General features: G+C 36.5%; 1 protein-coding gene across 13 annotated transcripts in view; it reads right to left on the bottom strand.

Annotated features, from left to right (window-relative positions):
• MYCBP2 (MYC binding protein 2) overlaps positions 1-22,777 on the bottom strand; it is a 283,680-nt gene that overhangs the window by 152,607 nt on the left and 108,296 nt on the right. For all 13 annotated transcript variants that reach the window (XM_042978630.1, XM_042978658.1, XM_042978633.1 and 10 more), the window contains 5 exons: positions 16,789-16,993; positions 16,051-16,204; positions 1,898-2,070; positions 824-949; positions 610-737 (listed from right to left, as the gene is read on the bottom strand). In XM_042978630.1, coding sequence (XP_042834564.1) covers positions 610-737; positions 824-949; positions 1,898-2,070; positions 16,051-16,204; positions 16,789-16,993 — 786 coding nt within the window. The remainder of the gene's footprint in view (positions 1-609; positions 738-823; positions 950-1,897; positions 2,071-16,050; positions 16,205-16,788; positions 16,994-22,777) is intronic.

The following is a 22,777-nucleotide window of genomic DNA, read 5'->3' on the forward strand; positions in this document are numbered from 1 at the left end:
GTTTACACAGTATTTGGCATCAAAAATGCTAACTTTTTAAAAAGTTTCTTTATTTGAGAGAGTGAGCATACACATGAGTGGGGGGGGAGGGGCAGAGAGAGGGAGAGAAAGAATCCCAAGCAGTTTCCACCGTCAGTATGGAGCCCATTGCGGGGCTTGATCTCACAAGCCAGGAGATCATGACCTGAGCCGACATCAAGAGGTGGATGCTTACCTATTGAGCCACCCAGACCCCCTAATGACTTTTAAGGCTACATCAAAATGTCCCTGAATCAAAACAGCTGTGCCCTCGTCATTAAAGTGGCTACAAAAATGGAGGCATATCAAAAGGTACTGCTGTTCCTAGACCACTAGGAAGTTCAGCACAAAGGATTGAGATTGACTATTATAGTCTTTTTCAGCCTAAAATTATTATAAAATCATTTTCCATCATTTCCTCACTTCTTGACTTTTGCTCTTCTAATGAGTCAATGATTTAGTATTATTATATTAGATTTTAGCAATGTTTCCTCAAGTCCTTTTTTATATATATTACATATATATAAAATAATAAGCTAAGTCAAAACCAACATCTTCAAAAAAGGGCAACAGTGTCAAAAAACTGCTTACCTTAATTTTCGCAGTATATTCTCCTCTACCTCCAAACAGACCAAGGCCACCAAGTAAAATATCAGTGTCAGCACTAAAACGTATAGCTTCTACTGAATGGGCAGAGTAACCCCAGCCCCCTCCATGACCTAAAGGACACAAATAAATAATTTATGTTTTAAGATATTTATATTTCACTTATAAAACAATATTTCCTAAAGATAAATATACATACTTTCAAACCTGTTCACTACACTATAATCTTCTTTGGAATAAACCTTCATTACTGCTTGAGTCTCCTCCTCTGTACTTGCAACACCCATTTTTAAATCCTGCATAGCTGCTAAGGTATCAAGGCAACCTAAAAACAAACAAACAAAAATTCAACTCCTTGAAATTAAAATTTCCTATTATATTGATGACAGGAGATGATGTAGGGAATAAATTAAAATAGTTAACTCTGAGTGTGCTCAGTAAATGTATTCCAAAATTTAAACAATGTTTCATGAGAGAACACCTATAACCAATAAGAATTCTCCACTGCTTAGGTAACTGTCATATTTAAACACATTCTATACGTCACTGTTTTGCAAAAAACTGCATCTTTAATTTTGGATGTTTATAATGATTTACCAGATGAAATTTGAGAAAAAAGAAGCAAGGAATTATATGTATGCTCTAGTAATTATACTTAGGAATATGACTTCACAACTGCTAGGTTTAGATAAACATAAATAAGTCTTTTTAAGGATCTTTTTAAAAAACAACAAAATAAGTAGTTATGTGGATTGGTACAAAATTTCCACCAACAGAATATCTATATAAACTGAAAAAATACTGTATTTCAAATTAATTAAATAGAGTAAAGAGAAACTGTTATGTAAAAAAAAGAAAGAATATGTATAAAATTTATAATTATACGAATATGTATTTTATAGGATTTCATTTAAAATAATGTATATAAATTAAGTATTATAATTATATATCTGAATATTCTATCTGTATCTCTAAAGTTAATATATTTAACCTAAACAAAGATATTATTTAAAATACCTATTAGGAAAATTATCTTCAGAGATGCTTTATACTTGGACATACACAAACTATGTTGGTTCAAATCTGATGTATTGTTCTTTGTTGGATAAACAAACCTCTTAAAGTTAGGGGGTTTAACTTACATTGCACCTAGTATTTTGTTGTTCAACACACATGAAAAAATGACATACAAATCTAAATATTCTCAAAAAAAAAAAAATTCTCAGCACACTGCATGAATGAAAATTAACTGGTCATCAAAGAGCAACCCTACCTAGAATGTGCAAAGCTGCATGAGATCGGGTGGTGAGAGCCCTTGATCCTGTTGGTAAGGCAAGTTCAGGACTTAGAATACTACATCTGGACTGCATATCTGCTGCAGAGGGAAGTCTGGCATCAGCAACCACTGCATTGTAACACCACAGCTCTCTGGTATTTGGTCGAAACCTTCAAGAAAGAATAATTATAGCACTTCAACATACAGTTTCATTAAAAAAAATTTTCTAAAGTAGAATTGATGATACAAAGGGATTACATACAGTCAGCTTAAAGAGGATAAAATGTAGCTCATTATTTTCTTTCTCTGAGCTAAGTATATAAATAAAATGATTTATGTCACTATAAGTGGAATAATTTGAATGAAACAGTAACACGGGCTATGATTTTTTTTTATGAGTACAGGAGCAATAGTACACATGGTGCACACATATATAAAGCTTTGTGCAACAAAAAGTCTACAGATGAAGTCTAAAGACAAAGGGCAATTTGAAAGAAAATATGTGAAACACACATGAGACAAAAGAACAGTATTCACAATGTATAAGAGCTCCTGCAAGACAAAAAGAGGTATCAATCTAATATCAAAAGTGGACAAAAGACTTGGAATGCTGTTTCCACAAATGAAACACAAATAAAGTGTAAGGAGGTGTTCAACCTTACTAATAAACAGTAAACCATAAGGGACCCACAATACCCCCCACCATTATCTCATTTCTCTTATCTCTTCCATAAAAAAATTCTCAAAAAACTGCCTCCATTTCTTTGCCAATTTTTTGCTATGAGTTCTTTTTGGAAAAGTTGTTTTAATCAACTACAGAGTACATACAAAAGAATAGTAACAAAATATTTTCAAGATAAGGTATGAAGAATAATACCATAATGTGCACCAGTAAAAAGAACATTACTACTATCTTTTAACTGCCCTGGATCTCCCTCCCTACTTAATTTCTTTCCTTTTCTTTCAAAGGTAGCAATTACTTTGAAGTTTAAAAGTTTATCATTCTCTTCTTACGTTTATGATTTTTCATATGTTATATCAAAATTGTGTATTATTTAAGTTTCATGTTTTGAATTGTTTATGAACAGGATACACACTTTATGTGTTTTTCTGTGGCTTGCTTTCTTCAAACAATAGAATATGCTTACAACGTATTTATACAATGATGTATAACTGCAAGCTCATTCATTCTCATTGTTATAGAGTATTAATAGCTCATGTGACTATATTACAACTATTTGTCCATTCTACTAAGGATGGCAAAAAAATGAAAACCACTCAATTTTTCCATTACAAAAAAATGCTGCTGTGGATAATTTTATAAGTTTCCCTAAAGCATTAATACAAGAGTAAATGGGAAGGAAGAACAAAATTCTCATTTTTTCCACAACTGGTATTCCTATACAGAATACCCAGGTTCTTTTGAAAATCTGATTTATGTCAGATACAGCTAACAATCAGGTTCATTTATTAAGGATGGTTTTGTCAATCAATGGTGCTTGATGATCCAAATTTACTAAATACAAAGGACAATCTTGAAGAGATATTTACACACTCACAATCATAGCAGTATTATCCACAAGAGCCAAAAGGTGCAAGCAACTGAAGCATCCATGGATGGATAGTGGATAAATAAAATGTGGTAGAAACATACAATGGAATGTTATTCCAGCCTTAAACAATTGTGTCACAGGCTATAATGCGAATGAATCTTGAGAACATGATGCTAGAAATAAGCTAGTCACAAAAAAGACAAATACTGTATGATTCCACTTATATATCAAAACTGGTCAAATTCACTGAAAGTAGAATGATGGCTGCTACAGGCTAGAGGGACAGAGTAATAGGGAACCGTTCTTTGGGTACAGAGTTTCAGTTTTGCAAGGTAAAAACATTCTGGAGATCTACTGTAGAGCAATGTGAATATACCTAACACTGCTGAATTGTACAACTAGAAATGGTTAAATTTTTTTTTTTACCATAATTAAAAATAATTATTAAAAAATCTTTATCTTAAACTTAAAAATAATACTTGGCACAGAACAAATTCTATGAAAGTACCTGCTATAATTAGTAGCATTAATATAATTGTACTATTAAGTTTTAATTTAATCTATTAATTAGTTTTTGTGTGTGTGTGTGATTATTTCTCTAGTTGCTTTTAAGATTTTTATCTTAGTCTTAGTGTTCTATAATTTCACTACAATTTCTCTTGATTGTAGATAATGGAAACACATAATTTCTAATATCTGTGAATTTATTTTTTTATTTTTTAAGTTTTATTTATTTATTTTGAGAGAGACAGAGACAGCATGAGTTGGGGAGGGGGAGACCACGAGGGAGAGAGAAATCCCAAGCAGGCTGCATGCTGTCAGCACAGAGCCAGATGCTGGGCTTTAACTCATGAACTGTGAGATCAGGACCTGAGCTGAAACCAAGAGTCGGACGCTTAGCCAACTGAGCCACTCAGGCGTCCCAGATATCTGCAAATTTAAATCTTTTTTTGGTTCTGGAAAATTGTTAGGCATTATCTCTTCAAATGTTTTTCTCCTTTATTTTCTCTAATTTCTAATATTTTCTTCTTGGATGTGTACTAGATCTTCTCACTATATTCTTCAAATCTCTTTCACATTTTTTTATTAAAAAAAAATTTTTTTAATGTTTATTTATTTTTGAGAGAGGGAGAGAGAGACAGAATGCCAGCTGTCAGCACAGAGCCCAATGTGGGACTTGAACTCACGGACTGCAAGATCATGACCTGAGCTGAAGTCAGACGCTTAACCGACTGAATCACCCAGGCGCTCCCACTTTTTTTATATTCTTGTCTCTGTGGCATTTTGTGTAATTCCCTTTCATTTGTTCAAATCTGATCCACTCATGCATTTGTGTAAAAAACTATTCTTCATGTATAAAAGTTTTGGTTGGTTGTTTTTCAAATATGCTTCATCATCTTGAGTCTTACGAGTTTTCTTTTGTTATTCAATTTCATCTTTTATTTTTTAAACATTTCATATATACTTTATATTATTTCTGATAATTCCAAGATCTCATTGCTTGCCTCTTGCTGAATTTCATTACAAGTGATACTACTTGTATGTTAAGCAATCTTTGACTTGGTGTTCATACTTGATGGAATGTTAATTCATTAAAACCTATGGTACCATGCTGGTACCAAAGCATGGAGGATTTACACTGGCCTTGTGCTGGAGACAGAGGGGTATTACCTATTTGATCCAACTTCAGCATCATTCTAAGGCCAGATGCTTAACAGAATTTTCAGGATCAGCTCCCACCTCCCTCACCTTGTAGCTGGCACAATGTTTGTTTTCCAAACTGCAGCACTGCTTATCAGCAGTTGCCCTCAGCAAAATCCTGTGTTTACAGTGCTGACTGCTTACTTCTCAAGGGTCACCTCATGAGGTATGATTTTTATTTTTATGCTGGTTTTCTTTCTTTGAGGTGGGGGTGGGAGAGAGGGGCACTATATTAGTGATATCTTAACTGAGTGCCAAGAAATGTATAAAATTTAAACTTGGGGTGCCTGGGGGGCTCAGTCAGTTAAGCGTCTGACTTGGGCTCAGGTCATGATCTCGTAGTTCGTGAGTTCAAGCCCGTGTCAGGCTCTGTGCTGACAGCTCAGAGCCTGGAGCCTGCTTCTGATTCTGTGTCTCCCTCTCTCTCTGCCCCTCCCTGACCCATGCTCTGTCTCTCTCTGTCTCAGAAATAAATAAACATAAAAAATTTTTTTTTAATTTAAACTTTTTTTTTTTAGTTCATCAAATTGCCAAAAGTGGAAATCCCCACTCTTCAAACCATACCAATCTAGTTTGCACATCTAACACCTGCATGAAATTATTCTCAAAGTTGTAAATAACTTCTACGTAGCTAAACCTAATGGAATTTTTTGTCATCTACTTAGTCAAGCCCTCAGCATATTCAACATCATTAAATGCTCCTCTTTATGATCCATCCCCTTCTCACTTCCATGTCAGCACACCCTTTTGGCTTTTTCTAATAGTTCACTGGCTGCTCTTTCTAGTCTCCTGACTAGTTCCTCTCTCCCCTAACTTAAAATGTTTTAAGTTTAGGACTCTCCTCAACCTACATTCTCTGCCTAGGTGCTCTCGATCAAAAACACCCCTTTAGATATACCTATAAACTAAAAATTCTGGAATTTACATTCCCAGTCCAAACCAGTCCTTTGTGCCTGGCTCACTTCTCTAACTGCCTACTTAACATGTCAAAAACAGAAATCTTGACAAAATCTGTTCCTTTCTCTGCCTCTCCTGGCTCAGTTAATGCCACCAATGTCTATTCAAATGCCAAAATCAGAACTTTGGGAATCATCCTTGACCACTTTCTTTCCTTAAATGGCCACTGCCCCCACCCCCACCACTCCCCCCCCACAACCCCACCCCCAAATCAACCAAGTTCTATTGGCTCTATTCCAAACTATGTGCTACTGCCTGCTCCTCCCATCTTCCCCACCACAACCCTAAGTTTCATGCCATCCTCTCTCCCTTGCACTGCTGCAGTAACCTCCTGTATCTGTGCCTGCCTCCTTCCCATCTATTTTCCACACAGTAAGTATAATCTCTTACTGTCGTTTCCCAACTCAACATCCTATAAAAACTTCCTATTGGAAGAAAACTCAAATTTCTTAATCTACCCTACAAAGTCCTGCATATCCTAGCCCTGCCTACTCCTTTGAATTTATTTTGTGCCACTCACTCACTATGCTTTAACCACACTGGCTTTTTTCAAGTTCCTAAAACACAGCCAAGCTCTTGCTGGTACCAAAGCATTTGGGTCTACTAAGCTCTCCCTGCTCAGAAAACTTTTCCTAACTCTTCAAATGCCTGGTTCTTTTTATATTTTAAGGTCTTAACTTATACTATCTCCACTGAATGGAATATAGGTCACTGCTGTTAACCTCAATCATAGCGCCGTCTTGTTCCTTAATAATGCTGAGCAAGCTCTGTAAAGTATATTAGATAATCATTTTGTATAGTCTTTATCTCTGTTAAAAAAAAAAAAGACGACTTCCCTAAGAGCAAGGACATTGTCTATCTCATATCATATAGTATGTATTTAAATATTAACAGAATAAAATTAAAATAGCAAAAATTGAAAATAATAGTGCAGTATTAGCATACAGTATTAATGTTAGTATTTAATATTATTAAATGATAATAACTGTATAGTGATGCAGATAGTATGGGAAAATATGGACTCTCACATGCAGTTGGTGAAGAGAGTATTAAGGGAGAAAAGGGCAGGTATATATGACAATTCTGACTATCTTCTGACTCAGCAATTCCACTTCTTGAAAGCCACCTCATAGCAATACACTCCCATGAGTATAAAACTCTGTGCTTATATACATGTGTGTGTTTGTGTGTTCACTGGGGCATTATACATAATACTGAAACATTACAAAATAATCTAAAAATTTTGTTCATTAATAGGGAAATAGATCAGTATATTTTGGTATATCCAGACTACAGGATTCTATACAGTTTTAATAAAAAAGCAGTTCTTAGAATAGTGACTTGGAAAGACCTAGAAATTGTTGTTTAGCAAAAAACCTAACTTTTAAAATGAATATATTCTTATTTGTATTTTAAAAATACATGCATTTAAAAAGGTGTCAAACTGGGGCTCCGGGGTGGCTCAGTGAGTTGAGCTTCCGACTTCGACTCAGGTCACGATCTCACCTGTGAGTTCAAGCCCCACATCGGGCTCTGTGCTGACAGTTCAGAGCCTGGAGCCTGCGTCAGAGTCTGTGTCTCCCTCTCTCTCTGCCCCTCCCCTACTCACACTGTGTGTGTGTGTGTGTGTGTGTGTGTGTGTGTGTGTGTGTCTCTCTCTCTCTCTCTCTCAACAAATGAATAAAGGCTTGCACCATGCAAATGCCCAATGTTGTGCTTCTGCGGATCCATCCCTCCAAGGGGCCTGCCTCCCTCCAGGTGCTGCAGTGCCCCTTCCGCAGGGGACCACCTACTGCAAAGCAAGCTAAGCCTGCCCCTCCTGCCCCTGTGTACCTTGCAGATCCACCCCGTCTAATATGCCCTTGGCCAGATCCCATCTCAGCAGCACTACAAACCTGGCAGTGTGTAAGCAGCCCAGACAGAGGCCACACCACTCCACAGTGAGTCCTGCCCCTGGAAGAGGGGAAGATAAGGTACACACCAGTCTGACTGTGGCCCCAGTGGTGGGCTGGGGACAGACATCTAGTCTGACTGCAGCCCCGCCCACCAACACAAGTTACTCCAGACAGCACAGGGGAAGTGCCTTGCAGTTCTGCGCCACTCCAGGGACTATCCAAAATGACGAAACGGAAGAATTCTCCTCAAAAGAGACTCCAGGAACTGGCGACAGCTAACGAATTGACCAAAACTGATTTAAGCAATATAACGGAACAAGAATTTAGAATAATAGTCATAAAATTAATCACTGTGTTTGAAAAAAGCATACAGGACAGCAGAGAATCTATTGCTACAGAGATCAAGGGACTAAAAATAGTCATGAGGAACTAAAAAATGCTATAAATGAGGTGCAAAAATAAAATGGAGGCGGCCATAGCACGGATTGAAGAGGCAGAGGAGAGAATAAGTGAATTAGAAGACAAAATTATGGAAAATGAGGAAGCTGACAAAAAGAGAGATAAAAAATATCCAGGAGTATGAGGGGAGAATTAGAGAACTAAGTGATGCAATCAAATGGAACAATATATGTATCACAGGAATTCTAGAAGAGGAAGAGAAAGAGAGAGGGGCTGAAGGTGTACTTGAACAAATCATAGCTGAGACTTCCCCGATATGGGGAAGGAAACAGGCATTGAAATCAAAGAGGCACAGAGAACTACCTTCAGACGTAACTTGAATCAAACTTCTGCATGACACATCATAGTGAAACTGGCAAAATACAAGGATAAAGAGAGAATTCTGAAAGCAGTTAGGGATAAACAGGCCCTAACTTACAAAGCTAGACACATAAGGTAGTAGCAGACCTATCTACTGAAACTTGGCAGGCCAGAAAGGAATGGCAAGAAATCTTCAATGTGATGAACAGAAAAAATATGCAGCTGAGAATCCTTTATCCAGCAGGTCTGTCATTCAGATTAGAAGGAGAGATAAAGGTTTTCCCAAACACACAAAAACTGAAGGAATTCATCACCACTAAACCAGTCCTACAAGAGATCCTAAGGGGGATTCTGTGAGTGAAATGTTGCAAGGACCACAAAGTACCAGAGATATCACTACAAGCATGAAACCTACAGACATCACAATGACTCTAAACCCATATCTTTCAATAACAACAATGAATGTAAATGGACTAAATGCTCCAACCAAAAGACAAATGGTATCAGAATGGATAAGAAAACAAGACCCATCTATTTGCTGTCTACAAGAGACTCATTTTACACTTGAGGACAACTTCAGATTGAAAGTGAGGAGATGGAGAAGTATCTATCATGCTACTGCAAGTCAGAAGAAAGCTGGAGTAGCCATACTTACATCAGACAAACTAGACTTTAAATTAAAGGTGGTAACAAGAGATGAACAAGGGCATTATATAATAATTACAGGGTCTATCCATCAGGAAGAGCTAACAATTATAAATGTCTATGCACCAAATACGGGAGCCCCCAAATATATAAAACAATCACAAACATAAGCAACCATGTTGATAAGAATGTGGTATTGCAGGGGACCTTAAAAAATCCACTTACAACAATGGATAGATCATCTAGACACAGGATCAATAAAGAAACAAGGGCCCTGAATGATACATTGGATCAGATGGACTTGGCAGATATATTTAGAACTCTGCATCCCAAAGGAACAGAATATATTTTCTTCTCGAGTGCACATGAAACATTCTCCAAGAGAGATCACATACTCGGTCACAAAACAGCCCTTCATAAGCATAAAAGAACTGAGATCATACCATGCACACTTGCAGACCACAATGCTATGAAACTTGAAATCAACCACAGGAAAAAGCCTGGAAAACCTCCAAAAGCATGGAGGTTAAAGAACACCCCACTAAAGAATGAATGGGTCAACCGGGCAATTAGAGAAGAAATTTAAAAATATATGGAAACAAATGAAGATGAAAATACAACAATCCAAACGCTTTGGGATGTAGCAAAGGCAGTCCTGAGAGGAAAATACATTGCAATCTAGGCCTATCTTAAGAAACGAGAAAAGTCCAAAATACAAAATCTAACAGCACACCTAAAGGAAATAGAGCAGAACAGCAAAGACACCCCAAACCCAGCAGAAGAAGAGAAATAATAAAGATCAGAGCAGAAATAATATAGAATCTAAAAAAACTGTAGAGCAGATCAATGAAACTAAGATTGGTTTTTTGAAAAAATAAACAAAATTGATAAACCTGTAGCGAGGCTTCTCAAAAAGAAAAGGGAGATGACCCAAATAGATAAAATCATGAATGAAAATGGAATTATTACAATCAATCCCTCAGAAATACAAGCAATAATCAGGGAGTACTATGAAAAATTATATGCCAACAAACTGGATAGCCAAGAAGAAATGTTCAAATACCTAAGCACCCATACACTTCCGAAACTCAAACGGAAAGAAATAGAAAACTGAACAGACCCATTACCAGCAAAGAAATTGAATCAGTTATCAAAAATCTCCCAACAAATAAGAGTCCAGAACCAGATGGCTTCCCTGGGGAATTCTACCAGACATTTAAAGCAGAGATAATACCTATCCTTCTCAAGCTGTTTCAAAAAATTGAAAGGGAAGGAAAACTTCCAGACTCATTCTATGAAGCCAGCATTACTTTGATTCCCAAACCAGATAGAGACCCAGCAAAAAAAAGAGAACTACAGGGCAATATCCCTGATGAATACGGACGCAAAAATCCTCAACAAGATACTAGCAAATCGAATTCAACAGCATATAAAAAAAATTATTCACCATGATCAAGTGGGATTCATTCCTGGGCTGCAGGGCTGGTTCAACATTTGCAAATCAATCAATGTGATACGTCACATTAATAAAAGAAAAGAAAAGAACCGTATGATCCTGTCAATCGATGCAGAAAAAGCATTTGACAAAATTCAGCATCCTTTCTTAATAAATACCCTCGAGAAAGTCGGGATAGAAGGAACATACTTAAACATCATAAAAGCCATTTATGAAAAGCCCACAGCTAATATCATCCTCAATGGGGAAAAACTGAGAGCTTTCCTCCTGAGATCAGGAACATGACAGGGATGTCCACTCTCACTGCTGTTTGCTAACATAGTGTTGGAAGTTCTAGCATCAGCAATCAGGCAACAAAAGGAAATCAAAGGCATCAAAATTGGCAAAGATGAATTCAAGCTTTCACTTTTTGCAGATGATATTATATATGGAAAACCAACAGACTCCACCAAAAGTCTGCTAGAACTGATACATGAATTCAGCAAAGTCGCAGGATACAGAATTAATTTACAGAAATCAGCTGCATTCTTGTACACTAATAATGAAGGAACAGAAAGACAAAGAAACTGATCCCATTCACAACTGCACCAAGAAGCATAAAATACCTAGGAATAAACCTAACCAAAAATGTAAAAGATCCGTATGCTGAAAAGTATAGAAAGCTTATGAAGGCAATTGAAGAAGATATAAAGAAATGGAAAAACATTCCATGCTCATGGGATGGAAGAATAAATATTGTTAAAATGTCAATTCTACCCAAAGCTATCTACACATTCAATGCAATCCCAATCAAAATTGCACCAGCATTCTTCTTGAAGCTAGAACAAGCAATCCTAAAATTTATATGGAACCACAAAAGACCCCAAATAGCCAAAATAATTTTGAAGAAGAAGACCAAAGCAGGAGGCATCACAATCCCAGACTTTAGCCTCTACTACAAAGCTGTCATCATCAAGACAGCATGGTATTGGCACAAAGACAGACACAAAGACCAGTGGAATAGAATAGAGACTCCAGAATTGGACCCACAAAAGTATGGCCAACTAATCTTTGACAAAGCAGGAAAGAATATCCAATGGAAAGCAGACAGTCTCTTTAACAAATGGTGCTGGGAGAGCTGGACAGCCACATGCAGAAGAATGAAACTAGACCACTTACTTACACCATTCACAAAAATAAACTCAAAATGGATAAAGGACCTGAATTTGAGACAAGAAACCATCAAAACACTAGAGGAGAAAGCAGGAAAAAATCTCTCTGACCTCAGCCGCAGCAATTTCTTACTTGACACATCCCCAAAGGCAAGGGAATTAAAAGCAAAAATGAAGTATTAGGACCTCATGAAGATAAAAAGCTTCTGCACTGCAGAGGAAACAATCAACAAAACTAAAAGGCAACCAACGGAATGGGAAAAGATATCTTTAAATGACATATTGGACAAAGGGCTAGTATCCAAAATCTATAAAGAACTCACCAAACTCCACACCCGAAAAACAAATAATCCAGTGAAGAAATGGGCAGAACACATGAATAGACACTTCTCTAAAGAAGACATCCAGATGGCCAACAGGCACATGTAAAGATGCTCAATGTCGCTCCTCATCAGGGAAATACAAATCAAAACCACACTCAGATAGCACCTCACACCAGTCAGAGTGGCTAAAATGAACAAATCAGGAGACTTTAGATGTTGGCGAGGATGTGGAGAAACAAGAACCCTCTTGCACTGTTGGTGGAAATGCAAACTGGTGCATCCACTCTGGAAAACAGTGTGGAGGTTCCTCAAAAAATTAAAAATAGATCTACCCTATGACCCAGCAACAGCACTGCTAGGAATTTACCCAAGGGATACAGAAGTGCTGATGCATAGGGGCACTTGTACCCCAATGTTTATAGCAGCAGTTCAACAATAGCCAAATTATGGAAAGAGCCTAAATGTCCATCAACTGATGAATGGATAAAGAAGTTGTGGTTTTTATTTTTTTATTTTTTTATTTTTTTTTTTAATTTTTTTTATTTTTTAATATATGAAATTTACTGTCAAATTGGTTTCCATACAACACCCAGTGCTCATCCCAAAAGGTGCCCTCCTCAATACCCATCACCCACCCTGCCCTCCCTCCCACCCCCCATCAACCCTCAGTTTGTTCTCAGTTTTTAACAGTCTCTAATGCTTTGGCTCTCTCCCACTCTAACCTCTTTTTTTTTTTTTTTTCCTTCCCCTCCCCCATGGGTTTCTGTTATGTTTCTCAGGATCCACATAAGAGTGAAACCATATGGTATCTGTCTTTCTCTGTATGGCTTATTTCACTTAGCATCACACTCTCCAGTTCCATCCATGTTGCTACAAAAGGCCATATTTCATTTTTTCTCATTGCCACGTAGTATTCCATTGTGTATATAAACCACAATTTCTTTATCCATTCATCAGTTGATGGACATTTAGGCTCTTTCCACAATTTGGCTATTGTGCAACTCACAGTTTAAATGGCATGGGTTGCAGTTAGAACCCAGGTATATTTCTTCTTCTGGTAAACTCTGCTGCCTGGGATTTACATAGTTTCAACTTCTGGTGGCATGCAACATATAGTTGCCACTCCAGGAGTTTTGGCATCATTACTTACTTGAGAGGCAGGCATCTATGTCGACCGGACCCAGGATGCAGGCTTGGTTTCAGAAGGAAGTTGTGGTTTTTATATACAATGGAATACTACTTGGCAATGAGAAAGAATGAAATATGGCCTTTTGTAGCAACGTGGATGGAACTAGAAAGTTATACTAAGTGAAATAAGTCATACAGAGAAAGATAGATACTATATGTTTTCACTCTTACGTGGATCTTGAGAAACTTAACAGAACACCATGGGGGAGGGGAAGGGGACTAAAATAGAGAGGGAGGGAGGCAAAGCATAAGAGACTCTTAAAAACTGAGAATAAACTGAGGGTTGATGGGGGGGGTGGGAGGGAGGGGAAAGTGGGTGATGGGCATTGAGGGCACCTGTTGGGATGAGCACTGGGTGTTGTATGGAAACCAATTTGACAATAAATTTTGTATTAAAAAAAATAAATGAACAAACGTTAAAAAATTTTTTTAAAAATGAAAACGCATATTCATGTATTAATTGTATATATTTTGAAGTGGGAAATAAAATTGCTGTTCTTAACCGACTGAGCCACCCAGGCACCCTAAAATTGCTATTCTTAACATTCATCTGCTTTTTATAGATGTTAACTTTCTAATTATACAGGAGAAATTCTCTGTTAAGACTACAAAAAGAAGCATTCTGGATGGAAGGAAAGTCAAAGTAAGCTAATACTGAATCTGCAGTATCTATGACAGCTATAAAATGCAAGTACCCTAGTGAAAAACACAAAGGACATAAAATAGCCAGAAGTCAGGATAACAGAATAAAAACTCTAATCCTGATTACACGAAAACACCCTCCAGCTGTTTTAGTGAAACACTGGAGGAGTGACTGCTCTTCATCTCTCAATCTTTGTTCTGGAACAAAGGGGTAAATGGTCAAGGACTGTGGAGACATTTGAGATCATCTCTCCCAATGTTATCACCATATGTGAAAAAGGCAAGGTTCAACTGACTGCCTACCACACTTCTGAGTTCTGTTAAGAGTCTAGGAAATGGCTCTAGTTATACTATTAGAATCCAGTTCTGCTATTAACTAATTTAGAGAATGCATTTCTAATTTAGTGAATGTATCCATAAACAAATTCCACCCTGTCAACTTTTATTTTGCCAATGCAAATTTACTTCATTTAAAAATAAGATATAAAAGTTATACGTATTCTATAAAGATTCTAGAAAATAAAACACCCTAGGTCCAAACCAGTGCTTGCTCTTTGGTAACTAAGTCTCTTGTGTATGGACTTGTAATCAGTAAATAACTAATGACTAGTCTATCTTTACACCATGTGCCTTTCTAGCCCCTCCATGCTATCCCACATGACCACTCTAATTTTGGTTCCTAGTATTTCATGTCTCCGTAAGATTTACTATAAGACTATTTACCTGCAGTCTTTCATTATCTAATCTATCCTATGTAATGCTGCCAAGGAGAATGAAAAGCACTACTCAATTCTGGCTTCCAGACCTTCTCACAAAGTGCCCAAGTAAGATAGTTATGCTGGTCAGCAACCTGGGAAGCAATATAATTACTTCACTCTGAATGCAGCCTTAGGAATGATAGCATGGCCTCTTAAGACGTGGCTGGCTGATAGAAATGAAAGCAGGCATGTGCAGAGGAAGAAGACAGAAAAAGCCTTTTGCCTTTCCTTACTGGTGCTACTTAAACCTTTCAGTTTATCTAATTCCTGTCCACTGATGTTGGCCAAATAAACAATGCAAGGGATTGGGGCGGGGCGGGGGAGGTAAGTCCTGTGATAAGTCACTCTGGTAATGCAGGGAACACCTACTAGTATTCAAACCTAGAGTTGCTGAAAGGGACAACACTTTTCTTTACTCATTATGTATATAAAGCACCATAATAAATTTTAAACAAATACAATATAATTTGAGTCTCTAGTGTATCTGTATCCATTCTCTACATTTTACAGTTTCCAGAGTTTGGTAGCCCTATACATTTCTATATTTCTCTACCAATTTGGGGATTCTGTTATGCGCATTCATAAAGGGCGAGCTTATTTACCTTAATTATTCTGTACTATGTTTGGCACAGTTTCTTCTACATAGTCGGTAATAATTCAATATTTATGAAAAAAGAATGAGCTCTACGCAGTTTAGATATGATTGCTGAAAGACCAAAAATAATAACAGAATTCTTAAAAGTAAAAGTGCTTAATATAATGACAGTGGCAAACAATTCTATAGCACCTACTATGTGCCTCAGCTCTAAATTCTTCACTCCTTCTAACAATCTATGAGGTAGGTACTATTATCATTCCAAATTTATAAATGAGAGAAGTGAAGCACATAGAGTCATGATAACTATTCCAAGTTGACACAGAAAGCAAATTGTGGATGTGGGATAAACTGAGGCAGCCTGGCTGCCTTAATCACTGCACTACACTGTAAAGGTCCCAGGAAGCACAGTTAAATAGGAAAGTACTCATGTATGTAAAATCTGCTTATACATGAGTTTTATATCACCACAAAAGTATAATTTGATCAAAACTTATTCACTACTCTATTTTATAAACAGAGCTTACCTCCAAATGACATCATACACAGGGTCAAGACACACACCGAATCCTTGCAGATCCTCTTGTTCAGAGTCATTAAAAGTTTTACAACTCCCATCCACTTTATTGATCAGAAGACATTTAAATGGAGGAGGTTCTGACATAGAAGCAGGTACCAAGCCTTGAGGAAAGATATTTATACATCTTAAAAATGCATTACCCTTTTATATACCCTCAGCTTAGAAATTAAGTATTACTTATAAGGTAAGTATTATTATTACATCCATTTCACAGATGAGACAAAACTGAGATTTAAACAGATTAACTAAACATTTTTAAGTAATAGAATTAGGACTAAAACCTCAGGTGGTCTAAATCCACAACACATGCTCTTAAAATCTATATTACCCTATTATATAATTATTTATGGTATCACAGACACAAGTATAGATTGATACCTACAGCGGAACTTCAAAGTTTGACTTACATAACCTTTCATAAAAATTAATTTTTACCATTTATCTAACCAAAAATTCCTCCTTCCAACACAGGGTTTATCCTACTTCAATTTGGTTCATATTTCCACGACTCCCTAGCTTATAAATACTCTTATAAACACAGACACTTAGAAGCTTCTTTAAAATTTCTTCAAACAGAAAGAAAACAAAAAGCTCTAAGACATATCTAATGATAAGGAAAGATGATGAATCATTTATTATCAATCAAGAAAATGATTTTGGGAAAGACGTTTTTTAGGGATATTACCTATTATGTGTTTACTGGCAAAAATTTCTGATGTAGCAAGTACATGAGAATTAATAAGTGCTTCATCAATTCGTAAGAAAGTCTGATCCCCACTTGCACCTATCCAGGTAGCTTTTCTTCCATATTTTGATCCAATATTAGGCATGGGAGCTGGTTTTGCATTCCAGTATGGCACATCCAAAATTGGTCTGCCAAGTTGTCCTTTCTAAAAAATTAAATAAACCATAATAACAACATTATTGGATAAAAAAATATCTGATTTTTTATAAAATTAAGAAGACAGTAGACAAAAATAGCTCTATGAAAAATTATTCTTTATTTACTGTTAGTACTTTTACTTATTAATGACATTCATGTGAAATTTGGACCAAAATTTATAAAGAAATAAAATAATTTCTATTATTCTTAGAAACTCTGCCCCTAATAAGCCACAAAATGCATTATTAAAAAACAATAATAAAGCTAAATATTTTCCATGCAAGAAATCTCCCTGAAATATTGTCTTTACCTACATTTAAATGGAAAGTACAATACACAACATGTTAAAAAAAATTAGTATTACAAATTGTTCATTTAAAAAATTCACTTTGAAAAAAATCACTGTGATATTGACAGTATACAATGAAAGTAACTATTAAAATCACAGTCTGAAAATATTTGAGTAAAGGCCAAAATAATGAATACTACAACTTGTGAATATAATTTGAAAATTAAGTATGTTCACATGATCATGTGTTAGTAAGTTATTTCACTTATGTTTCAAGATAAACAGCAGAAACAATGTTAAGGAATGGTATCTTAAGTAAATAATTGTTAACTTATTTAAAACTATGGCTGTCCACAGGTACTAAATTAGGTAAGAGTTTAATTTAAAAAATAAGAGGAAGCCTTTCTCCACTAAGCTAGTAGCTATAAAAGAATGCTGATGGTGGATAGGTAAACATTCAACCACCCCAGGCTCAGGAGCTTGCCCTCCCCCCACAAAAACTTCCCTTCCAAAAACCCTCTGGAGGGTGGAAAATGCTGGATCTTGACTTCCAGCGCATCATTGTCTGTAAGTAATGGGAATGAGAAACCATTAGCAAAAAAGCTGAAGAACAAGGGAGTCTGGAGCACTATAAACAGCCTGGTTAATTCTCACTCCAACTATTAGGTTTCTAGTGAGTTCTATCACTCCAACATCATAGCAAGAAACCACAGCCACAAAGTGACTGCAAAGGCAACAGAACTTCAATCCCTGGGATGAGCCAGGGGAAGGAAAAGTGGCAAGCACAGGAACAGAGAAGCCAAAAAAACCCTGATGTTTATTCTCAGCTTCTTTCAATGTCTGTTCTTATTTTTTGACAAAAAAACACAAAAACAAAAAAAACACAGAACAAACAAACAAAAAAACCCCATAAGAATGTGAACAGTGAGCAAAATATATCATATTCAAGGACATTATGCTTTCAGAAGAAAAATAATTCTGTCATTAACTACCGAAATAAGTATCTACTCCCTTACTATCAACCAACTAATGTAAAGAAAAGCAGTGCAAAAATACAACAGATGCCTGGACAACCCCAGGCATTCAGAATGTGGCTACACATAAACCATATTTAAATTCATGAAAGTTCACAACTAGAACTTCTAGGGGTAGAGGACAATAATGGTTGTCTGATTTCAAATATTACCATTCACAATCCCCCCTCCCCCACAAAACCATATAAAAACCAATACACAGGGCAAAGAAAACCACACATCACTCAAGCCTTCAGCAGTATTAGGAAATAGCAGATCTGCTGACCTTTAAGTCACCTGTAACCAGAGGAAAAAAACAAATTCCAACCATTTTCTCCACCCACCTGCCACTGCAAGTTGGAGGGGGTGAAGCCTGCAAAAGGGGTGGCTTGAGAAAAAGAGATGAGTACAGAGGACTTGGAAAAAGCACTGGTAAAATCATCTACCCAAAGAGAAAACCTAACCCTTAATGTCAAAACACTAAATGTAGGTTAAGGGCTTGAAGGTTCACAGCACCAGCTACAGGAAAAAGGCTTCAAAGTGTGCAGGGCCACTTCTCATCCATCAGACTGTCACGAATTAAAAGGCATGACAGTGCATTGTGTTGGCAAAGCTGTGGAGAAACAGGTATTCTCATCCATTGCTGGCGAGAATACAAAACAGAAGGGAGTTGTTAATATCTCACAAAACTACACAGGCACTAACCTTCAACCCAGCAACCTTACTTCTAGAAATTTACCTCAAAGATACACCTCTAACAGTATTTATTGTTTTGTTGCAAAACATTGGAAAGCACTTAAATGTCCAAGCATAAGAAACTGACTGAATAAAATATAGTATATATGTACAATGTACTATGCAGAAATAAAAAAAAAGAATAAGAAAGATCTCTATGAACATGGAGTGATTTCCAGGAAATACAGTACAGTAAAAAGGGCAAAGTGCAGAAGAGCATATATAAAATGCTACCTTTTGAAAAATAAAGAAGGGGAAATAATTATAGATACATGTGTTACATACATACGCATACATACATGCACACAAACCTGTATCTATACAACGCAGATGTAGACAGTGTATGTGTGTACTTATTTATTTATTAATCCTACAAGAAACTCAGGAAGGATAAACTGGAAAACAATGAAGTTTATTACTTACAAGCATGAAGTAAAACGGATAGGGGGGAAATGACATTTGACAGAGTATATACTATTTTTGCGTAACTTAACTTTTAGAAACATGTCAATGTTCCACATATTCAAAAAATAAAATTACACCTAAGGATATGAGAAGAGGGATCCTAAAACTAAAACAAATTGAAACAGTGCATTGAGCCACAAGCCTCCCTCCTTGGAAGTCTGAGAGCTCAAAGGGGGCATGACATGTCAGGCGTCAGCATTTTAACCTGTGTATTCCCAGGAAGGGCTAGGGGGCCTGTTACCACAGGGAGAAGAAGGAGGCCACTGTGTAACAGTCTTTTGCATCTGCCCCTTTTCTACTACTGCTGACACCCCTCAGGAGCCTCATTCATTGTTTGAGGACGAAGTGATCTCCTCCATGCTGAAAGGTCATCTCTCTTTCTCCCTTAGCCCCTGACATCAGATCTTACTCACTTTACAGAGATGAACCCCTGCCCCAGGACAGGGTGAGACAAATGGATCTGAAAAAGGGCTTGTTTTCAGAAACAAGGGGAAGAAGGGTAATCCTTGGCTGTTGCTGCTCTTCACAAAGAATCTGTTATTTGTACCTATTCTTATTAATATTAACTACTTTTTAAAATGAAACAAAAAGCAAACTGAAGCAAATGAATCCAATACTATTCCAAAGGAATAACATAATTCCACTGAACTGGGGTAAGAAGAAAAACCCACGTGACTTATAAACACAATACTTGACTTTATACCTTTAGCTTTGGGGAGGGACACAGGTTAAAGGGGGCAGGAGCAAGAGGGACAGAAAATCATGAACTCCTTTCAGTGAGTTTGTGTTTATAGTGGTGAGGGGAAAATCAAATATGAAACTATTTTACCCATATTTTAGGACTGACTGAATGAGAAAGAAATGTATTGATATTGTTAGAAGCCAAAATTCTTACAGTGGAAAAAGGAAACAAAACAAACATGGAATGGGTCAAGGTAAGAAAGACCCCTATAGGGATGGAATGGAATTAGAGGTACTGACTGGTATGGGCTTATGATTTCTAAAATACTTACATGTATAGATATATGTACATATATGTATACTGGGGATATAAAGACACCCCATAGCAATAAATATACCTAGTGCTCAACTGGGTGTCTAATCCTATTCCCCACTAAAACAAACCTGCATTCTCAGAGAAATGGCTGATTTTAGGCTTACAGGTAAGCCTGAAACATCTTGTTATGCCAGGAAATAAGGAAATGTTCCCAAAAATGAAGGGGCATGTCACAAGAACACAGGAGCCAGCTTGAAGGGACTTGAATTGATGAAATACGAGACAATCGAAGCAACCAAATAATTAAGGACAGTAATGAAAAAAATACAAATACATGCATCTGTATGAAACAAGTAAGATGGGCTCTTGCTTACACTAAAATGCAAAGGGCCAATTGGTAAATGTGATGGCGTGCTGAAATGAGAAAATCATCTTTTTGCAACCGTTATAGTAAAGACTGGTCTAGGCAAGAATGGGATGCTAAATCTAGGGGGAAACTGCATGAAAAGCAGGTACCCTACAACTGTCTTTTTAGTAGGACTCACTTAATTGGATCAACCCATAAATTCCTTATTAATTTCAAGGGAAAAAATACTAATTATGCAGTAGAGAAATTAAACATTTCCCAGGTAATCAAAAATTGCATCACCAATGAAGGGCAGGTGGGTATTTTGTGCCTCCAGATGTGATACCTGAGAAGAACACAACATCACTTACATAGTATTTTGGCTTGGAATGCACAACCTGAAATCTAAACATGAGAAAAGAGCAGAGAAACAAAAATGAGGCTCATTTTATTAGGAAAAAAAAAAAAGTACTATACTTTTCAAAAACATCAATGTCATCATAATAGACAAAGAAGAGGTGTGGGTGTTGTACAGATTAAAGGAGACTAATGAGACATGATAATCAGATGCAATGACTGATCATAGATTAGAGGAGACCAAAAAAAAGTCAAAAAGTAATTACTGGATCAATCAAAAAAATATAAACTGAAGTATTCAAGAGTAAAGGGTCACAATATATGTAAAGTTATTCTTAAAGGATTCAGAAAAAAAAAAGTTTTACACACACACCCACAGAGTGTGTAAGGGACAATAAGAGCATGCATGTAAAAGTTATAAAGCAAATCAAAATGTTACCAATAGATGAATCTGGCTCAAGGGTATATGGGTGTTCTATGTACTACTCTTACTTTTTGCAACCTTTCTGTAGTTTAAAATTATTTCCAAATAAAAGATTCTTTTTTTTTTTTTCCCAAGTTTATTTATTTTGAGAGAAAGAGCAAGTGAGAGAGCATGGCAGGGGCAGAGAGAGGGAGAGAAAGAATCCCAAGCAGGTTCCATGCTGACAGCAGAGAGTCCAATGCAGGGCTCAAATTCATGAACCGTGAGATCATGACCTAAGTCAGACACTTAACCGACTGAGCCACCCAGGTGCCCGAAAAGATTTTTTTCTTAAAGTTCACATTCACATTTTTGAAAAATCAATAGCTGCAAATTCCAACCCAGAAATTTAGGTTATAGAGTTGTAAACAGTTACCCATGACAGAGATGGTATAGGTTTTATGAGGCTTAAAGTCTTATGAGGCTTTTCCTTGATCTCTATTATGACCAAACTATACAAAACTCTGAGAGCATTTTTCACTCTTTTGAAGTTTTGGCAAAAAGAGAGGTTTTATGAGGCTTAAAGTCTTATGAGGCTTTTCCTTGATCTCTATTATGACCAAACTATACAAAACTCTGAGAGCATTTTTCACTCTTTTGAAGTTTTGGCAAAAAAAATCATACACAGCTTTAACAGGAACTATACAAAACAATCAATTTTATATTCTTTTTCCTACCTTTTTTTTACTGAGCTAGAATTTTAGATTTTAATACAGTAGTTAATGAAATCAGAGCGGGATATGATGAGAGGCACTACAACAGGCAAACAGAGGGAAACAGACAGACAGAGAGAGAGAGAGAGAGAGGAGAGGAAAAAGGAAACTATAATTTTAAATAAATCTATTAAGAAAACTAGGCCTTTAAGAAGTGCTAAGTTAGAAACAGTTGTATAGGTTAAGAAAAATCAATCTGTGCAAGCTAGTTGGGAAATACGCTTCCAAATGATAGAATTAGCTCTACTGAATGTTTAAAGAATTTTGACCTGGAATAACCATGTCCAATTCTAATACATGGTTAAATTTAATAAATTCTAATGCTATCCTGGAGAAGAAAGTTATTTCAAAGTAACGTCATTCAGGTCTTGTGTGCGCTAGATGTAGAGACAGGAAATATGCATATGCAATAA

The sequence above is a fragment of the Panthera tigris genome, chromosome A1, assembly GCF_018350195.1.
Source record: "Panthera tigris isolate Pti1 chromosome A1, P.tigris_Pti1_mat1.1, whole genome shotgun sequence".
Classification (NCBI taxonomy): Eukaryota; Metazoa; Chordata; class Mammalia; order Carnivora; family Felidae; genus Panthera; species Panthera tigris.